At 44.4% G+C, this 20993-nt stretch overlaps 2 protein-coding genes across 11 annotated transcripts in view; both read right to left on the bottom strand.

The window, feature by feature from the left end:
- Positions 1–1788: 1788 nt before the first annotated feature.
- Positions 1789–20993, bottom strand: part of BCL9 (BCL9 transcription coactivator) — an 89170-nt gene continuing 69965 nt past the window's right edge. For 3 of the 9 annotated variants that reach the window (XM_005542068.4, XM_073996971.1, XM_073996977.1), the window contains 7 exons: positions 16107–16418; positions 14804–15120; positions 13386–13575; positions 12104–12203; positions 6956–9197; positions 5493–5753; positions 1789–4159 (listed from right to left, as the gene is read on the bottom strand). In XM_005542068.4, the coding sequence (XP_005542125.3) occupies positions 3042–4159; positions 5493–5753; positions 6956–9197; positions 12104–12203; positions 13386–13575; positions 14804–15120; positions 16107–16159 (4281 nt within the window). In that variant the 5' untranslated portion in view covers positions 16160–16418 and the 3' untranslated portion in view covers positions 1789–3041. The remainder of the gene's footprint in view (positions 4160–5492; positions 5754–6955; positions 9198–12103; positions 12204–13385; positions 13576–14803; positions 15121–16106; positions 16419–20993) is intronic. The other 6 variants (XM_073996984.1, XM_073996988.1, XM_015429894.4 and 3 more) reach the window with 3 other exon arrangements.
- The window catches only part of LOC135971445 (uncharacterized), a 74759-nt gene continuing 69965 nt past the window's right edge, over positions 16200–20993 (bottom strand). For both annotated transcript variants that reach the window (XM_065546929.1, XM_073997006.1), the window contains one exon: positions 16200–16418. In XM_065546929.1, coding sequence (XP_065403001.1) covers positions 16200–16406 — 207 coding nt within the window. In that variant the 5' untranslated portion in view covers positions 16407–16418. The remainder of the gene's footprint in view (positions 16419–20993) is intronic.

Raw genomic sequence — 20993 nt, forward strand, 5'->3', positions numbered from 1 at the left:
ATTCAGGAGGAAGGATAGAAGATTGGCTGGGCTTTCACAGGAATGTGTTAATATGAAACATCTTCATCACTCTTTCACTGATTTTTTAAAAATCTTGCATCAGTTCTCCATGCAGTAGCATCCAGTCTAAATGTAATTTTATTTTGTAACAATCTTAGTAAATGAGAAATTGTTGTATTTAGACCCTAAATTTGGCTTGTCAGAGATGATCGTGATGAAATGGCATGTGCTGATTTAAAAAGTGAAGGAAGATGTATGGTGGGGTATTTTTAAAAACCAGGTGGGGAAGTTGCTCTGCACTGCCGCAAGTTCTCCAGCAGGGGGCTGTGAGAGGAGTGCCACACATCCAGCTGCCCACAGCAGCCAGACCCACCGGTCTCTTGCTAGCCCTCTAAGTGGGTACCTGCTCTGCTTTGTGGGTACCTTTTATGCCTCGACTCCCTGTCTGTGAGAGTAACAACAGGACCACACACCATTAGTGACTGCAACACTTGGGTACAGCAAGGAGGGGAGCGCCCCAAGAAGCCAGACCAGTGGGCAAATGCCAGGTAGGGCCCTTCCTTCAGGTTCTCATCTTGTGCTGCCCATGCTTGGCTGTCAGTCTGTTCTCATCTATAGACTTTAAAGCCAGAGAACCCAGAAACATGGCTAAGTTTGTGAAACAAAATCTTCATTTTACTATCCTAATTTCTCTACGACATGAAAGTTTCACTACCCAGCACCAACACAATACACCAGATTGAATCAGAATTCTTAAACTTGTGAGCTCCGTTTTCTCATCTGCAAACGAGATTATTACCACTCACGTCATAGAGCCCCTTAAAAATCAGCAAGATGAAGTGCGCGGAGACGACTGGTAGAGTAGGCACTCAAATGTTCATCTCCACGTTTTCTGTTGTCTGGGACACTTGCATTACTGGGAAGACAGGGCTGCTGAAAAGGAAGAGAAAATGGCTCTCCAAAACAATTGTCGGAGAGAAAAGCTCAGACTGTGAAACACCAGCAGAGCCCAATTTGTACAAGTTTGTCTGCAGATGACTCTGCACCTGCCGCTCCTCGCTTAGATTCTCTCACCTAAGAACAAACACGCACACAGACGCCCACTCGCTGAGCTAAAAACACCTACAACTACTCAAAAGAAATACACACACCAGAACAGAATTAACTGCACAGAAGCACAACAGCGAGTCCATTAGACACATAACTTGCAGGATACACACTGATCTGCTGAAGATGTGTGTGGTGGGAACTGAACTGTGCACACAGACTGAGCAGGGTTAGCAGAGGTGATGGAGATGGGGGGAGGTGGGGAGCCAGAAAGGACCACGGAAACCCACGGACTGTGGAAACCCATAATTTGCAGGTATGGTAATAATATTCTACCTTAACAAGACCCAGGGACATCTCATAGTTTATTCAAATAACTAAACATACAACCTTTGGCCTTCTTAATTACTTCATACCACTAAACTGGCTCTCACAAACATTCCTAATGAAGACCATTAATTGCCCTGGAGGTAAAGTTCAGCAATGGGACCAGGGTTACTCTTCTGCTTATAACTAGGATTTCATGACTTGAGATAGGAACAGTACAGAATAAACCTATATGAGTAGTTATTCCTTAACAGCATGGAATATGCTTTGAGAAGGTACTTTTATTTACTTTCCCTAACCATCACCTTATTGATCAACTCCAATACAAAGAGTTTACGCCTCTGGGTCACATGGCAACCGGTATGCCTAGTACTAAACAATCAGGAATCCAAATGAACAAAAAAGGCAGTTCAATTTTGTAAGAAACAATATATTTTATTTTTCTGACACCACAGCTCTGGCGAGTGGTTTTGTACCAAATTTAATGGAGGTTACACAGAACGTCTTACGCATGGGAGGGGGAGGAAAGGGAAGGAACCACAAACTTGAAAACCAACAGAAACAAAATCCTGGATAGCTTTTAGCATCTGTTCCACTCCCACATTAATAAAATTCACTTGGGAATTCCTAATAAAAGGAGAACAGAAAACAAGGTGGGCAGGGAAGGGTATGATGGGGTAGAGAAAGACTTAGGGGAAGAAAAGACCAGAGAGCATCCCAAGGACAGACCTCTCCCTCCCAGAGCCAGGAGGACGCTCGGCACGGAAGGCGAGGCTTTGCTAGATTTATTTCCCCAAAATAACACTGTGTATTGCAGCTGCCAAAGGGAAAGAGAGAGGGAAGCAGAGGGTCACCAGCGGGGGGCACAAGGGAAGGAAACACTTAACTGAGACAGAGCAAAATGGGAGAGAGAAAACGAGAAAAATGTGCCAGTGGGTTGGTATACTGGGAGACAGACAGTGCTGAAGAGCACTTGAACTGAAAAACAAATGTCCTAAGAGTCATTATTTTTTCAAAAGAAAAATCTCCCCCCTCCCCCCACCCCTCGCTGAACTTAGTTCCTTTTTTTGTGCTTTTCATTAATACTCTGCTCTGAGGTCGCTGTTTGGTTTTTCTATACACTGGAGTTGAAAGAAAATAGTCCAAAGGTCTGAAGATGGATTCTCCACCTAAAGTAAACAGCCCAGCATTCCTGTTCTCCTCTTGCCCCAAAGACTAAAGTCTCTGCTAAAATCCCTTTTACAATATAGTACAGTACACACAAAAAAAAATAAAGCCCAAATCAAAAAACAAAAACAGAAAAGAATCCTGGGAGAAGCCAGTCCAAAGGACGTAAACATACAGAGAACGGTGCAACACATGACCGATGGCAATTCTCAAAGCACAGCTACAGATTCCCAAAAGTAGGTGCCATCATGGATACCCAAGTCCACAAAAATAATTTTTAAAAAATAAATCTTAAAAAAAACACACCTGTTGATTAAATGAATAATTTGTTTTCAGGTAAATCCATACATTCTCAAGTTCCCCCCTCCCCCAAAGCAGCCCTCGGGTCTCTGTTCTCCTATTGCATGACCAATAGTAAGTACTCCTGGAACTCCCTCAAAGCAGCTCTCAGGACCTGGAATCTCATCTTGACAAGGATCGGCACATCCAATCTTAGCAGCTTAAAACATCATGTTTCCTGGGTTGCCAGGTCCTTGGCTAAATCCACCCATGCCCACGTCAGCAGCCATGCCCCGGGGCCTCATCTGCGGAGGGATCATGATGTTCTGTTGGGGTCCCATCATGCCCTGCATGGACATCATCATGCCTGGAGAGCCCACAGGCCCAGGGTGGGTGTAGAGCCCGGCAGGCCCCCGATCCTTGCCAGGAATCATGCCCACGGCAGCGGCTGGATTGCTCATCAGGGTGGGCTGGCCGGGCATTGTAGATTGTGCTGGTGACATCATCCGATGGTGAGGTCCCATCATGCCTTGTTGGAGAAAGGCTGGTGGTCTCATGGGGTTGTGGCCTGGCATGGATGGAGCTGTACCAAGAGGGATGTCCGGAGTTCCCACTGGCCCTGGACCTCCCATGCCAGGTAATGCTAGTCCCATTCTGGGGGCTTGTTCGCCCATCATCCCCTGCATGTGTGAAAACCCAGGTCCAGGACCCTGGGGCTGTTTACGGCCTGGAACTTCCCCTCGAGGGAAATATTGCAGCGTCTGGCTGGGCTTCTCAGATGGAATAATGCGGGACAGATCAAACTCAGGAATTCCGGTAGCTCCAGGTCGGATGACCTCCTGCAGATCTGGGTCTGTAAACACTGAAGGCATGCTGTTCCCCAGGACAGTGAAGGAGTCAGGACCCCCAGGGCCTCCAGGCTTGCAAAGTGCTGCATCTGCTGAACTTTGGGGCAGGTTGCCGGGACGGCCAAGGGGGCCTTCTCCTGGGAAACCCATCCCTCCTGGGAAGCTGCCCTGCCCCCCACTGGGGCCATTGTGAGGGAATGGAACCTGCTGTGGGGGAGACTGTACTGGAGGGAAGCCCTGGGGGAAGCCCATCCGTCCTTGAGGTACCATCGGTGGCTCCTGGGACCCATGCCCCATGATAGGATTGTGTGACATCAAGCCAGGCCCCATTGGGACCCCATGAGGAGGTATGTTGGGTCCCATGGCATTTGGAGAGGGCATCTGATTGGAGTGAGAAAGTGGCTGGGTCATTCCCATTGGGCTGAGGGTTGGCATCGGAACCACGGGGTTTGGACCTGAAATTCGAGGATTCTGTGTATTAATGCCCATTCCTAGAAAAATAAAGATATCAAAGGAATCAACTTAACCAAAAATCAACTCAGAAAAACTATAATAAATTAACAAAAAAATTATTGTGCATCCAATGCGCATAGTACAATGCTGGGAAAACATACAACACACAATCCCCGCCATCAATAAGATCATAATACATCTGGGGACATACAAACCAAGAGCTCTACAGGACAATATATTATTGAGTCTTAAACTGTATGATTTAAGAGTGTGTAGAAGATAGCAAGGGAGAAATTCTCATGTGTGAAAAGTTATAAATTAGCACATAAATGAGTTTCGTCTTCCTCATTGGAGACATTTAACACAGAAGAAAACAATTTGCCTGAATGACTCAAGTACGGTCCTTTTGGCGAAATCAGTACTACAATCCCAATGATCAGGAATCATAACAAACTATCAACAGGTCATTTTCCAATTGGCATTTGGCATTATTTTATAGTGCCTTATAGAGAAAGCATTTAAAACTCGAGATTACATGACATGTTCAAGAAATAACTTTTAATAGAAAAGGAAAGTAACATATTCTAATACAGTCCCTGGGACACTGAAGTATTTGGTCTCTCTGTGGAATTACCACCGAGTGTGGTATGAGGCTTATGCTCCTCCTGGTACATGTACTAACCTGGTTAATTAGAGTTACTGATAAATCCATAGCATTCATAACAATCAGAATAGAACTGGAACCAGAAACTCATGGCTGAAAACTCATGGTCTCTTTGCTGATCGCTTTCACCATCCTGATCATTTTCTGTTAGTCAGGTGGCAGGGGTCGAGGTGAGGGGTGGGTATAAGGAATGAAGGTGTACCGAATGTGTAGGGAAGGGAAGGATTTTATTATCTCCCTAGTCCTAAAAAAAAGAAAAAAAAAAAAAAAAAAAACGCTTCTCTCGGAAGTAGGAGCTTTCCACTGTCTGAAATCCTGTGGCTGCTTGTGGTTTGAGGCTGCTCTTCCAGAAAAAAGTACTTGAGAACTAAAGACTTTCCAATCAGCCTGTTAGAAACTGCTCTCTCTATTGCTACATGAGGACCCAAAGAGAAAAAAACAAAAACAAACCCTCAAAACCATCCAGGTACACAGAAGCATCAGAACTATAAAGAAACCTGCTTTCTTACAAATAAGGAATCAAGCTAATAAGAAATTATCTTCCTCTAGTCAAGACACTTTCATTCTACTGAAACTACCTTAGATGGAAGATTTTTTCTACTTGTTGAACTTCCACCTATTCAGGTGTACAGCCATTGAGAAAACGCTTGAAGAGGTTTCCCTTTGGTCTAGCACTCACTCCACAACCTGCCTTTCTGATTTCTTACCTGGCATATTATTCATTGATGGCAAGTTGGGAGAACGAGCTGGAGGGGAGTCGTCATCTGAGCTGGCCACAGTCTTGATGGCATCATGGTATAACGGGGTGGAACTGGGCATTGCAAACTTGGACATTCGAGACATCATAATAGAGAGTGGGTTCTGGGAAAGGGTTGGCTCTGGAGGCATGGTATAAGGTGTACTAGAGGGAAGACTTCCAGGGATATTCACAGAGGCAGGCTGGCTGGCTGTAGGAGGTGGGGGGCCACCTAAAAGGAAGCAAAATAAAACAAAACGGGCAGGGAATTAGATTCCTTTTGAAGGGTATTGGGCCCTATGATTATGAACTAGCAAGGCCAGGAATGAAACAGATGAACAGGACAGTGTTATTAGACCCCAGACACAAATCATCAATCTTCTAGTCAAGCTCTGTGTGAGTGCAGAGGGAGACCGCGGCGTGATATGGAGGTGACATGACGGATCAGCAGATGTGAAGACAAACACACCAGTATGTGTTAGAAATATTAGTTCAAGCTTAGGGAAAATATGGTTTACAGACAACCATTTCACTGAATAGAATGTGAAATTAGTGGATGTCTTTCCCTTGCCAATCACAGTTTAGAATTCGACTCAGGTATTAGTATGCCATGAAGCCAGACTAGTGATATAGCCCCAAGTACTAACGACATCACCCTACACGCATTCTTGATTAATTTCCACAACCAAGATGTTTGAACCAAAAAGGTCCGAGGGGGCTGTTCCACTGTACTGCTTCAGTGAACTGCTACTCCACGGAGAGACACTTTAGCTTGGTAGGATAAATCTTCTGTCTTGCTCTGATTCTAGTCTTTCTCAGGTGGAGACAGCGCCAACCTAGTATTTACACCTTGGCGCTACTTCCACTGACCACCTCAAGTCCCACTCACAAAACCATCATCATCAGCAAGAATCTCTCCCAGGAAGAAAATCCTCCTAAATTGTAGCTGATGTGTGAAAACTGTGGTCTACTAAGGAGAAGGTTTTGGTAACTGTTTCTGTGGTCAACAGGTATTTACAAGAACCACACAAGTCTTACAGCAGCTTCCCCTGTCTGTTTAGGATTATACCCAGAATCTCGATTCAAGGGCAGCCGCTTGCAGTGGGTCCAGTATTTAATGAAGCCACATTCATCCACTGTTAAGACATTTTATTGCATCTGTTCATTGTGCGAATGTAAATTATTCTGTGAACCCAACACATAATCCCCATTTCCCCTCTTAACAGTCCCTCTGATACACATATTTTTTGCTGAGATTGGGCACTTCTGCATAACCCCATGGAAACACTGATTATGCACCTTGCCACAAATACGGCCATTTCAACAAAGACTGCCAGAGGTGTACTCAAGACACCAGTTTTCTTAAAGTAATTGTATCAGGCTCTAGCAGTCTCCAGCTACAAGGTGCAACTGTGAGGATGCAAGCATACTGACCTGACTCTACATTTCCCAGCATGGCTGGGGAGGCCATGGTGAGCGGTGCTTTATGGTTTGGAGGGATCCCAGGACTCTGAAGGGGAGGTTTTGGAGAAGAGGTCCATCCAGGTGATGGGGCAGGAAGTGATGGAGACTTGAGGTGGACAGGTGAAGCAGCAGCAGACCCCAAAACAGGGGGGGACTTAATGGAAGCAGCAGCAGCTGGGCCCGCCAGCATGCCTGCCAGCTGCGATGGAGTCTGGGGCGACTTGAGGTTCCCCGAGGGCGAGCCCAGCATTGGTGACTGGACTTGGTGCATCGTGGGAGACTTCAGAGGGTTAATGCCTGGGGAATGCACCTGGCTGCCTGCCACAGATATATCCAGGGGCTTCCGCCCCAGGCCGCGCTGAACTGGAGGAGCTGTGTTGAGGCTGGTGGGGTTACTGGAAGGGTTGAGAGGTAGTGGTGGCATATGACTGAGCCGGCTGTTAGTCCTTTGGTCGGGCCCAACTGGTTCTCTGAGATTCCGCAAGCCACTGTTGCTGCCTGGACCCTGAGACATGGGAAGGAATGGTCTGGGACCCATGCCATACTCCTGCTGGGGGTGCTCACCAAATGGCAGTGGCACCATCTTCTGCTGAGCAGGCAGCATGTCTGAGCCACCTGGGCGTAATTTCAGCATCTCCTCAGGGCCCGCCCCAGCCTCTCTCATCTTCTGAGGTATCATCTGAGAGTTGGATCCCATGTTGACATTTAGATTGACATCTCCCTTCATCCCACTAGGAACCATCCCAAACTCAAGTTCCCGACCAGGGCCCATCTGTGGGGGCATTCCTTTTGGAAAGTCACCCCTAGAAGGACTCAGAGGGCCCTCAACTGGTATTCGAGGGAAAATGGGGTTATTCCCAGGCTCCATGTGGCGCTGGGAGCCTGGAATCATCCTGTTCATCTCCATGCTGGGCCTGATGCCTTCCATGGCCATCCCTGGGGGGAGACCCAGCTGTTTCTCTGCCAGCTGCTGCTGAAACATCTCTTCAGACAATCCTTGGGGGTTTGGGAAGCGTTCCCCTCGGCCGGGACCGCTGAAGACGCCCTGGCCAGGAGGAAAATTTCGACCATCTGGGATTTTTGGCACATCATCTGGCCAACTGACTCCAGAAAGACCTGGTCTAGATGCAGGGTTGGGGACATTTGGCCCTTCCATTTCAGAGTTTATCATGCCTGCAAATCCAGGGAGGCGCATCTGGCTCCCTGGCATGTTAGGGTGGGGAGCCATGCCCCTCGGGGGCAGAGAATGTGGCATGTTGATACCATCAGAAAATGGCTCTGCACCCCCAGGTGCCCAGCCTTCACTAGGGGTCATCTGGTATGGAGGGGGGGGCCCTCGGACCACTCCCCGAGGCCCGTGCTGATGGACCATCATATCCTGGAGGGAACATTGCTGGACAACCACTTGTTCCTGCTTCCTCCTCTTCTCTTCATAAAACTCCTGCTGCAGTTTCAGCCACGCTATCTGCTCAGGAGTCATATGGTCGAGGTGGTCGGGTCCTATGGTCCCAGACTGCGAGTTCATAGAAGGTGGAACCATTTCATCTGGAGAAAAGGGCACATCTCTATGTCCTTGAGGGCCAAATGGAGCTCCCACGTCTGTCCGGGGCCCAGGTCCCTTACCTAGGCTTTGGGATTGGGCCATCATGGCCTGTATTGGCCCTTCTGGTTTTTTCTGAGGCCCATCTAATACCCCAGGATTCTGCTGGGGTCCCCCACTTTGTGCTCCTGTGAATTCTTTCTCATCAGGAAAAAGCATGCGCTGGATATCTCTGAGAGTTTGTAAGGAGCGCTCCCGGTGCTCCAGCTGCTCCTGAGATAGGCCATCGGGATTCTCTCCCAGTGTGGGGGGCTCACCACTGGACACTGGTGGAGGCGGAGGGGCTTTGGGATCTGCTGAAGAGCTATTGCTCCCCTGGGAGACGGGGGTCACTGCCCGATTGTTGGGCGTTGAGTTGGGCCCAGTACCATCTGGGGGCAGTGGAGTGGAGCTGGCAGGACTTCCTACAGAAGGAATCAGTTTGTTTTCTACCCCAGGACTCTCCCGGTCCAGGGGACGTGGGGGTACGGCAGGCTTGGGTGCTGGTGCCGGAATGGGTGGAGTTGGCTGCAGTCTGGTATTCTGGGAAGAATTCTGGTCCTGGTTGGCTGGAGCTGGGGGCTGTTGTGGGAGAGGTTTCGGATCATTCCGAAGGGCAGATATCTGTGTGTTCTGAAGACAAACAAATATTTTAAAAATCACTGGTAAACTGAACAGAAGGGCAATTAAAAGAGCAAGATATGTTATAAAGGAATTGTACCCAGTCACATAAATCTAACTGACACTGGCTATAGAAAGTGCTCATGTACAACCCTCTTTTGGGCAAGGATTTTTTTTTTTTTTTTTTAAACTTACTGTCAAATGGCATCCTCTTTCCCGTGCTGAAGATTAGATTTCAATAACTTTAAAAGTATGCCAGGGGAGAGCCACTCTGCCAAAGTGAATACATTTCAGTATCTATTTTGAGGAACAGGTTTGATATCACATGTCTACTATGTGTTTCTGATTCAGAGAGAGATTAGTTTCTTGGTATGTGGGAGGCTGTACCTAACACCTTTTTCTTTTCCCTGAAAGTATAACTGGGTATGTAGACTTCTCGTTGTCAATCAAAAGGCCTGATGTTGCCATCTGAAAGAGAAAGCGTAAGTCACTTGCAGCTCTGTACTCTACCAGCCAAGGAAGCGGGCAAGGCTGCTCCATTTCAACGTCTCCTCTGGCAGGGTGACTACTGAGGCGCTCCCCTCCTGGAGTTTCCAGGGGGTCTGACATCTCCGGTTTCTGTTTTTGGTTTGTGATCACTGATTCCATATTTGATAAGAATTTGTACATTAACTGTAGTGAGATAATCTGCAGACAGGAAGCTTCTGTGGAGAAATCTGAGGCTATCTAGCTTATGGTGTCTCTTGAACTGTTCTTTCTAGTAGACAGTAGACTGCCCTTTTATAACATGCTGGATGATTGCCTTATTATTATTTATTAAGTACCAATGCTATATAAGTCCAGGGTAGAAACACACTCACCTACAATAGCTGACATGGACACCTTGAATGTTTGGAAGAGAATGTTTGGAAGAGGGATGTATATGTTCTGGGTCTAAACCAATAGCACTGCTGAAATGTAAGAGGGCACTGACAAATAGAAGGGCTTGATCTACAAACTCTGTCTCAGAGACCTTTCACCAAAGGCCTTTCTCCAGACCCTTTTTTCATGTTCATTTGCTCCTACTTGTTCACTTAATCCAGTCCATATTTCCAAACCCTTCAGGCTCTTACCTCCTCACCTACTCTCTGGAATGTTTACCTGTGTGCAAATATGCAAACAAATAATTATGTGTACCTCTGCATATGAACAATTTGTGTTATATATACACGAAAACATATCTTTGAGTACTTATATTCTGTGAATACATACATAAATGTTGGATTTGGAGGTATCCATGCACTTCTGTCTGTAGGTATCGAGCTGTGTAAGATCGGCTGAATCTTATATGATTCTGTACAGTCAAAAGTATATTTCATGTCCACAACTACTAACTGGAGTGTAGAGGTCACCTTGATTTTCCTTCTAGTGCCATTTTAAGTTTGGTTTTGTTAGTCAGGTTTTGTTTGTTGTGGGTGGGTAGTGATTTCATATAAGGAAACCATGACAGCAGAAAACATTTAGATGGGGAACAATGGATTATTCCCAATTCCTTCCTTAACTCCTTTCCTGATTTTAGTACCAGAGAAGGTGTAGGTGTAGTATTAATATTAAGAACTACCATTAAGTCAATAAAAGGTTGGTTTCAGCTGCACTGTACCGTATTCATTCCAGGACAATACGCATTTTAAATATAATGGTATGCATCTTCTACCCTTGAGTAGTCAAGATGCATGGGGAATGTGAAATTCCTTTTCTAAGTTTAGGAAGGCCTAAGCTCTGCTTATGTCTACAAAGATGGAGACTTTCCTGATACACAAAATAGGAAAGATGCCACCTATTTTATCTTGAATTGTCACTTTGATCATTTATTGTCAATTAACTTTTCCCATGTTTAAGACTCATCCCAAGGGCCAGGCGTGGTGGCTCACGCCTGTAATCCCAGCACTTTTGGAGGCCGAGGCAGGCAGATCCCAACGTCAGGAGATCAAGACCACCCTGGCTAACACGTTGAAACCCCATCTCTACTAAAAAATACAAAAAATTAGCCAGGCGTGGTGGCGGGCACCTGTAGTCCCAGCTACTTGGGAGGCTGAGGCAGGAAAATGGCGTGAACCTGGGAGGCAGAGCTTGCAGTGAGCCAAGATGGCGCCACTGCATTCCGTCCTGGGTGACACAGCAAGACTCCATCTCAAAAAAAAAAAAAAAAAAAAAGACTCATCCCAGTATTAGATTTCATGCTCCCTGAAAGCAGGGACTGTGTCTTGAACCTCTTAGTATCTCCCATAGCATTCGGTGCAATGGCTTGATGATGCCAGATACAAGAAATATCTTTTGGTTCAATTTGATAAACTACATCCACTGTATGCTTTTTCTAATGGAGTTTATAGCAGGTGCTTAAGATCCAGACAGAAAACAGACTAACATTTATTACAATTTTACAAATATCAAGCAATTAAAAGCCTTCAATGGTCTTATCACTTTGAAATAAATATGAATCACTTTGAAAGTTGATGAGGCTCTGATTATGATATTGTCATCATGTACTCCAGAAGTTGTAGTTGCTGCTTTTTTTCTGTTCTTTGTTATTCAACTAGCTCAAGAGTGTTATTTTTAAAAAACCTGCTCTGTACACACGGTCTGAATTTAGATTTTCCCAGAGACGATTACATGAAGGAAACCCAAAGATATCTTTGTAGGTCCTCTTTTAGTTTGCATCGTCTTCCCCCTAGCAATTCATCAATCTACTATCTTTCTCGTAGAAAACGCTAGTATAGTATGATATGCCTAATGCCCCACAATGTCAGAATTAGGTTAAATGCCAAGAACACAGCTCATACCATCAAGACTACCTTCCTATCAATTAAATTCACCACCTCCTTTCCTTTGCAGTCACTGTGGAATCATTAAACCATTACTCGGTTTCTGAAACAACATACCAGAGGGGCTGTGCTTCTCTCTGTCTTGCTGTTAGAAACGTTCTGGATGTGGAAAGAGACGATAGTTTCAACCTGGCCCTTCAAAACAGCTTCTGCAGCTCTGCAAAGACGGAAGAGACAGCACACACTAGAACTTGTTTCTATTTCACTAACTGTAATTCCAAAGCACTTTAACCCCACAATAAACTTGTAAGGGAGAAGAAGGAATATAAAGAACCACCACAAATGTTGAAGAAGAAATCAAGACAAACATGCTTCATTATTTATGTTTACCACTTACCATCAAAATTCTAAAATTAAAAGATAGCCATCTGCAAATCCCAAAAGAGGCATTAAAAAACAAAGACCAAGATTTTCTCCGGAAACCAATCCACTGTGGTAGGCGTTTTATAGAGAATCTGAGTTCAAAATCCCAACCCAAGAAGGTGGAAGATAAGATCGTACAATACTTAGTGACAGTTTAAGGCTGTTAAGATTCACTTTTTATCTTAAGTGAAAAACAAGTCAGAAAACCATATGTAGGGTACAATCACAGTTCTGATAAATAAAAATTGATTCATCCATCCACTAGAAATTTATATATAAAAATGTTTACAGTAGTTATCTCTGCAAATTCCAGAGATACTAATTTTTAGTTATACTTTCTAATTTTTCTAGAATGGACATTTATTACTTGTGTTGTTTAGAAAATAACAACAGGTAGGTTGCAGAAAAGTGTGTATTGTGCAATCAATTTCTTCTCTAAAAGGAGGTATATATGGCCAGGTGCGGTGGCTCATGCCTGTAATCCCAGCATTTTGCGAGGCTGAGGCAGGCAGATCACCTGAGGCTAGGAGTTCAAGACCAGCCTGGCCAACATGGTGAAACCCCATCTCTACTAAAAAATACACAAAATTAGCTGGGCGTGGTGATGGGTTCCTGTAATCCCAGCTAATCAGGAGGCTGAGGCAGAAGAATTGCTTGATCCCAGGAAGTGGAGGTTGCAGTGAGCTGAGATCGCCACTGCACTCCAGCCTAGGCAACAGAGACAGACACCATCTCAAAAAAACAAAAAGAGGTATATAAGTATATCTGTACATGCATGAAAAATTTCTGAAAGGGAAGCAAAGGATATATTATCAGTGGTTGCCTCTGGGGGAGTTTGGGTTGGGGAGGTTTTATGTTTTATCTCTTTCTGTACTGTTAACTTTAGGTGATAATAAAAGATCAATCTGCAATGGGAATAAGAACTTAGGTCCCCAGACAAGCCCTGCCCAACAGCAAGACACAGCCATCAACTTACTTATTGGCCATCTCAGTAGAAAACACATACACCACTTTGGCTGGAGTCTTCTGAGCAGGTGTGGGCTCTGGGGCAGTAGTTTGGCCATGGGAGGGGGTGGAAGACCTGGGGGCTGTAGCATTTGATGGGGTCATCGAGTGTGGTGTGTGCTGGGAATCCTGGGACTTTATGTGGTCAGCAGAATTACATTCTAAAAGAATAAAATGACTCGTCATAGAAAGAATACAATTTCCTTTCTTCTGCTAGCATTTATAGCATCACAACACAAACCAACCTTGAGAATTTCAAGGAAGTACCACCTTGCTAAGAGGAAACCTCTTCTACTCATAAAATTTCAAATACTCTTCTCTCTCAAATGACTAATCATAGAGCAGTCTTCCCCCACTTCCTTACCTCTCTATTACACCTCCTTCATATATTAGCGTAAATGTCCCTTCTTCCTGGTAACCTTTTTGAAACCTCCTAGACTTAACTGGGGATGGATCTCGCAGCCCTCTAACTTCTCTTATTTCAGCATTTATCATCTTTTACTGTAACTGTCTAATAATCAGGTTTCTACGTGCATTCAAATCTTTGAGGACAACAGCTGTATCTATCTTGCTGACCATGGCCCCCCAGCACAGTGCCAGCACTTATAGCAGGCCTGCCAAAACACTTGAGGGAGGAGCGGAGGAAGGGAGGAGAAACAATCACCCAGGTTTTCATTTCTAATTTGGGTTGGAAAATCATACTTCCATTCCTTGAATACTAACTTCATGTTCTGGCCTACAGTTAAGACTTTTGGTCTTATACTAGGAGGCAAAAAGCCTAAAACCACAGCTGTTGGTCCCATACCCTTCTTGGCTCACCCCATTTTGGTACTCGCCAAATCTCTACACATCTGGTAGCCACTCATTCCTGCTACACTAAAATCAGCTGTAACAAATCTGGACTATTGCCAGGGCCATGAAGGCTTCCTCTTGTGTCTGCGAGTCTGGCAAAATGGCAACTAGAGAAGACAAGCCCCAAGCCTTGGAGGATTGCTCTGATGGAGAAGAGAAGGGATACCAGAAACACTGCCCCAGTGGGGGCCGCTGGCACAGACAAACTAGAGTGACTGGCTTAAAACTAAAGTACAAACAGCACGGAGGCCAGAAACGTGTACAAACAGGGTTAGGCCTGTGAAACATCCTACCATAACCCCTAAATCATTGCATCCTTAAGGGCAAGAACTCCTCAACTAGGAGGTTCCAAACAATTCTTCAGCTAGTAACAAATTGAGAAGAAATAGTTCCATCATAAACTGTGAGAACTCCTGCATCTGATACCTACTCTCCCCACTTGTCTGATACTAGGCTCTCTGGCCTCTGTCGAATGTCAGAGGCTTTCCCTCAGGAACACCTACTTCCCTCTGAGTCTCAAAGATCTTATAGACATACCTTTAATGTCAGAGTCATCGTTTGGAGTCCCAGGATCTCTCTGATCAAAGGAGTCGGCGGAAATACTTCGCTCCCTTTTCCCCTTGCCCTTGGCACCATTTCCAGCCCCATTCTTCAGCCCCATGCTCCCACCTGGGCCAGGGAGTGCTTTAGGGGTATGGCCCCCACTCTTGGAGTCACAGGGGGATGGCTGGGATTGGCTGGCTGAGCCCCCCTGTTTACCCTGATTGGAGAATTTGGAATCCAGCTGGGGGTTTCCAGATGGGGACATCACTGTAGGGGGACGGACCATCACCTCCTGCTTTGACTTAGGGCTACTAAAAGAAACAAATAACAAAGGAAGATCAGACACCAGACACAACTGGTCAGCACAAATTAGGGAGAAGCAGTTTCTATTGGGGGTCAAGGAAACCCTTAGGACTAAAATAACCACCCCATGATTCACCTCAGCCATTTGCTTGCTCCCACCACCCCGATCCCATCTCAGAGCTATCAGTAGAGAGGAGGATCAAGCAGAGTGGCCAGCCAGGTTTCAGGAACCCTAGAGTCACATGGGGACCCATCTCCAGGACTTCTGTCAATAAAGGACAACGGTTTCTATGTACATAGAGAAGTGACTCTTACACTAAGACTAGCTCAGAGTAAACAAACAGGCATCGTTAAGATCAAAATACTACCCAGCCCCAGGCTGACGACAAGAACAGCTGTAGGAGAGCCTCACTTCCCTGATGGAAAATGCAAGCAGGTCCCAAAGAGCACGGGAGCTGGTGATTGTCAGGTTAGGGAAATCCTCCAGGATATTAATCCCTCCCAACAAGCAGTATTCCACCAAAGCAGATAAACCAACCACTGCCCTCAGGGAGTGAGGACAAAATTCTTTTAGAGTAACAGTTTAAGTACTGGGAAACAGAGGAAAAAGCGTCACAGTGGGAGTCTGGGGAATAATGTTTTAGTTCTAAGGCGTCAGGCCTCCTCACCATTCCAGGCCTCAGTTTCCCTGTTTGCCAACTTGGGCAGATTGTACTGGTTGGTCTCTATGGTCCTTTTGTTTGTGCTTTGGCAGGGAGGTGGGTGGAGAGGTCAGGGAATGATGAACAGAAGAATAACAAAGGAAAACTCTAACATAATCTTTGATTACACTGTATCCTGCTTACTCTTATATTACTATTTACTAGTCTATTCTCTCTTCCTTTCTCATTTGGGTTTCATTTACTTCTAATTCAACATACTGTTTCACCAATGAGTGTTCACGGTGTGACTATGGCATCCCCAAGGGGTTGCAGGAAGAGGCCCTAGCCCTTACCTCTGTGTGTTTCCTGATGGAGAGTTCCTCACTTTAGGGTTACTGGAATGCATTGATTGAAATCCTGAGCTTGCAGTCACAAACGGGACAGGCTCACCGAGTTCCTCTCGGGTTGCAGCAGAAACAGCTGCTGGAGGCAGTGGCACTGGCCCACTGCTTGCTGGGTGCGTTCCTTAGCGCTGGCTGCCTGTACGCCTTTTTCCTCTTTGTTTTTCTCTGCTGTGGAAGTGGGTCCTTTCCCCTTGCAGCTCCAGCATTCTCTGGGTGCGTACCTCCTGCTGCCAAAGGAAAATCTCGCATCTCCAGGGCACACTACAGGAAAAGGCCACCCAAAAAAAGTTGGGAGCAAAAAGAGAGACATAAAACACCCTTACGATCGGATCAAGGTGAAAGCACTAGCCAACTCAGCGAAGCAGCTAGACCATGCCTCCACTTCCAGCAGGGTGAAAGGAAAGGGTGATGCTCCCATTGCGGACAAATGCTCAGGGGCCACACCAGCTGGAGGGTGACTAGGACTTCCTGTCAAGCATGCAAGCCTCCCACCCAAGTAGCATGGACCAGGCAAGGGTGAGCAGGGTGAGAAAGGCAGTTTTCTCTTTAGCTATGTATTCTCCCTTACATTTCTGCAGTTTTGAATATAAAACCCTCAAAAACTTGTGTCTTTCTTTTTTCAAAACAATGCTTTGAAACCCCTTGATACCGCAGATCCATAGTGACTCTCTGGTGTTTCAGTTCTGATGGCAAACAACAGCACTGAAATGAAACAACCCTCAATTTCAAACCATGATGCAAATTACTCTACGTTTATACTCTCAGGGCCTTGGGGGTGGGGGGACTTAAAAGGAGATACTTCTGAAATCAAATATTGAGCCAACACCAAATACAATCAGTTCTGCCCCCTGATTTCCATGATCTTTCTATTAAATTATGCCGAGTATGTGTCTCGTGTTCTCACTGCTTAATGACAGGGACTGCAGGCATGGGTAAGCATGGGAATGATCCATAATTCTGAAAGTAAAAGAACATCTTTGAAGGCTAAGATATTTTTTGAGCCAATTTGCAAGGCTAATTTGAAGCATAAAGGTCAAGAAAATATTCCCAAACCTAGCTAGAGAACAAATGAGAAAGTCCTTTATTTAGGGAAGCCTAGACGAATTCAGGTAAAACCAAGACATACTTTAAGTCTCTGCTCCCTCCCAGGGCAATTCCATTATGGTTTTCTTGTAACCACTATCCCCTTATCAACCCCCTTCCAGCTTCTAGTATCTTACTGACAAAGTATAGCAATGAAGCAGGAGATTATTAGGTGCGGGACTAGTGACTACAGAACGAAAGGGAGTTAGAAACAGCTCAGGTGCTGCAGCTTACATGTACGTTGAGAGAACGGAAACTGGGCTAAAAACCAGGAGGTTGTAGCACTGTGATCATTGTCACACGTTAAAGGTCTATTTATTCAATTAGAAATCTGCAATAGTCCCAGCTATTTTACCTGGGACAGTGAAAGAAATTTATGGAAGTTCTGAGTACATCCAATTAATTTTTTTCCTTTTTAAATAAAAAAGTCAGGAAAAAGAACTAGAATGAAAACATTATGAATGTTTCTATGCCGACCTCAGGAGAGAGCATGTTAAAAAACATTTTGGTCTTGATTATGTTTAAGGTTCTATTTTTATCCCCCATCATCTTCCAGCTTTTTTTTTTTTTTTTTTTTTTTTTTGTTTAGACTAAGAAATGGATTGTGGTTGTCAAGTTTGACATATATAATCATAAACCATTTTGTAACCTCTCAATGAACATTAGAAATCACTGGGAAAATAGAAGTAGAAAATGAATCTTGCATGGACAAAGCCATCAGAAAACATTTACCTCAGGAAAAGAAAAGCAGTTACCATCTATATAGTCTCCCTCCATATCTTCTTCTAGTACTTTCTGTCTGCTTCTAGCACTCCATCACATGTCGTACTGAATAATCCTAGGTGTGTATTTTATCACCCTGTTAAGACTATGTTCTTAGAGGACAAGAACCTTGTTTTAAAGTTCTTCTGTTTTTCTACAATACTCAGCATGATGTACTAAGAATGTAGTTAGATCCTCTGTGACTTATTCAGGTTCTCCCATAACAGGAACACCTGGCATTTGTGTTACACACGTCTTAAAAAGAAACTCAAAACATTACAATTATCAAATCACCTCATTAATCTGCCAAGCATTTATGATGAGCTGGTAGCAAAGATGATTTCTAATAATAATGCTGTGAACATAAAACACTTTTATTTTCGAAGTACTTCTACATACAGTTTCATTTTCTCACAATTTGCCTGACTTTGATTGACAGGCATTTTAGAGATGAATGAATGGAGCACATGGGGTGTGAATGGTTTCTTCCAGGTTTCCAGTCACTGCTCTCAGACCCTGGCTCCTTCCTTGAAGCCATCTTCCTTCCCATTACTTTATGGAGGGAAAGACAGCATGGAGGTTGAAAGAAGCATGTGGGCTCACCCAGTGACTGGGATCAAAATCTAGGTTTCTCAATCCCTAATCCAAGGACATAAGTTGTCCCTACTTTTAGCCTTTCTGATGATCAAAACGACTGAGCAAAAAATCTGCCACACATATAGTTCCAAAGAATAAAATTAGGCTCTTCAGGAGGTTAGCGTTCAATGTTTAACCTTTAAGGACCGTAAAGGATCTTCCATAGAATCATTATAGCCAGAGAGATTTTTTCTTTCCCCAACATAACTACATCTCCTAACACCTTAGATCCACTTATACGATGTTTTTCTCTTCTATTCTTAATTTAAAACTTAAAGTTTTTACTATGTGCCATGCATTGTTCTGAGTACTGTACAAACATGTTAACACAGTCACAAAAACCCCAGGAGGCAGGTGCCACTACTATTTCTATTTTAGAGATGAGAAAACGGGCTCTGCAATGTTAAGTAACCTGCCCAAGCTCACACCCTAGTAAATGGTAGAGTGGGCCTTTAACCAGCACTCTGGTCACTGCAGCCCCAAAGTCTGTGCTCCTCATCACTGTAGTGCCTGTCAAAGTAGAGCCTTGGTGGGCAAGGTGAGCTAGTTCATATAAAGTGCTCAGCAGTATGATGTAAGCACTCCAGCGTTAAGTATCACTATGACTACTACTATTCTCTAGCGAGCACGCTGGCTTATCATGCCTGAATCCATTTCAAATTACCTTCTACATCTCCTAGGTACCACATTTCCTTCCTTCCTTCCCACTCCCAATACCTGGACTTGCCCAGTACTTAATAAGAAGAGATGTTGCCAGGCAGAAAGTTCTCACTAGTAAATACACAAACCAATTTTCATCAATAGCTATCTCTTCTTTCTTTTCTATTACTGAAACAAAAAAATAGCCCACTTTCTCCCAAGTCAGTCCAGCCACAGGTGAACTAGGCCTATCCCTTCCAGCCTTCTGAGAGCTCATTCTCCCCTCTGGCCATCCCCTCTGTCTGTTGGATCTTTCCAATCAGCATTCAGACAGGCTGTAGAATCTTCCAGTGCAAAAAAAAAAAGCAAAACAAAACCCAGGTCTAGCATTCTATTACCCTTCAGAGCCAAATTTCTGCACAGAGTTGACAAGACACAGTGTTCACTTCATCCTTTAATCATTTTAAACCAACTTCCACCCCCAAATCATAGCGACCACTATTTTTGTTAAGGTCACCACTGGCCACTTTTCTAATCTCATCTTACTCCATCTCTTAGATTCTGCCAGTTGCTCACTTCGTTCTTGTAACTCGTCTCCTGGTTTCCATAACACCTCATTTTCCTAGCCTTCCTCCCACCTCTCCAGGCCTTCTTCATCTGCTTCCTTTGCAGGCCTCTTTTTTACCTGATCTCTAAACTTTAGAGATCCTCTGGACTCTACTCTGAGTCATCTTCTCTTCTCATGCTCTAAGTTCTCTCCATGCCAACAACTCCCAAATTCACAGGTCCAGTCCAGCAGGTCTGTATATACATCTACCTGCTTGACATCTCCCTGGATGTCTCAAACTTAACAGGATCAAATATGAATTCTTCGATTCTGTATATAGCCTTCCTCCTAAAACCTTTTTCCTTCAGTTTTCCGTATCTTAATAAATGGCTCCTTTATCCACCCAGTTGCTCATGCCAGAGATTCGGAAGTCATTGTTGACACCTCTCTCCCTAAACTTCAACTTTCCTATATCAAGTTTGAATAGTTTTGTTGAATGAATGAAGTCTTGGCTTAAGTGTTTCTTTTTCAGAGGAGAAGAATCCCTTAATGCCATCAATCTACATGAAATTTTATATTACATTCTTTTTAAAGCATCTAGGGTTTTTCAACATGTTTCATGCTTTGTAATTATATACGCAATTTATGTGATCATCTGTGTAATATTCATCTCTCCAATTAGACCACAAGCTCCATGAAGGTAGGGACCATAACTGACTTATTCATCTCTGTATACCCAGCAATTACTACAGTGCCTAGCAGATGGTATTTGCTTAAAAAAAAATTTGTTGTGTTCTCCAAAGGAAATGAAATCAGTATGTGGAAGTGATACTTGCCCTCCCATGTTCACTGCAGCATTATTTACAATAACTAAGACAGGGAACTAAGTATCCATCAACAGAGGAATGGATAAAGAAAATGTAGTATATATGCACAATGCAATACTATTCGGCCTTTAAAAAGAAGGAAATCCTGTCATTTGCAACAATGTAGATGAACTTGGAGACAGTAGGTTAAGTGAAATGAGCCAGGCACAGAAAGACAAATGCCACATGATCTCACTTATATGTGGAATCTTAAAAAGTTGGCAGTAGAAGCAGACAGTAAAATGGTGGTGGTGACCAAGGGCAGGGGCTGGGTGGAGGTGGCGGGGTGAGGGTTGGGTGATG

This window comes from Macaca fascicularis, chromosome 1 (genome assembly GCF_037993035.2).
Source record: "Macaca fascicularis isolate 582-1 chromosome 1, T2T-MFA8v1.1".
Lineage (NCBI taxonomy): Eukaryota > Metazoa > Chordata > Mammalia > Primates > Cercopithecidae > Macaca > Macaca fascicularis.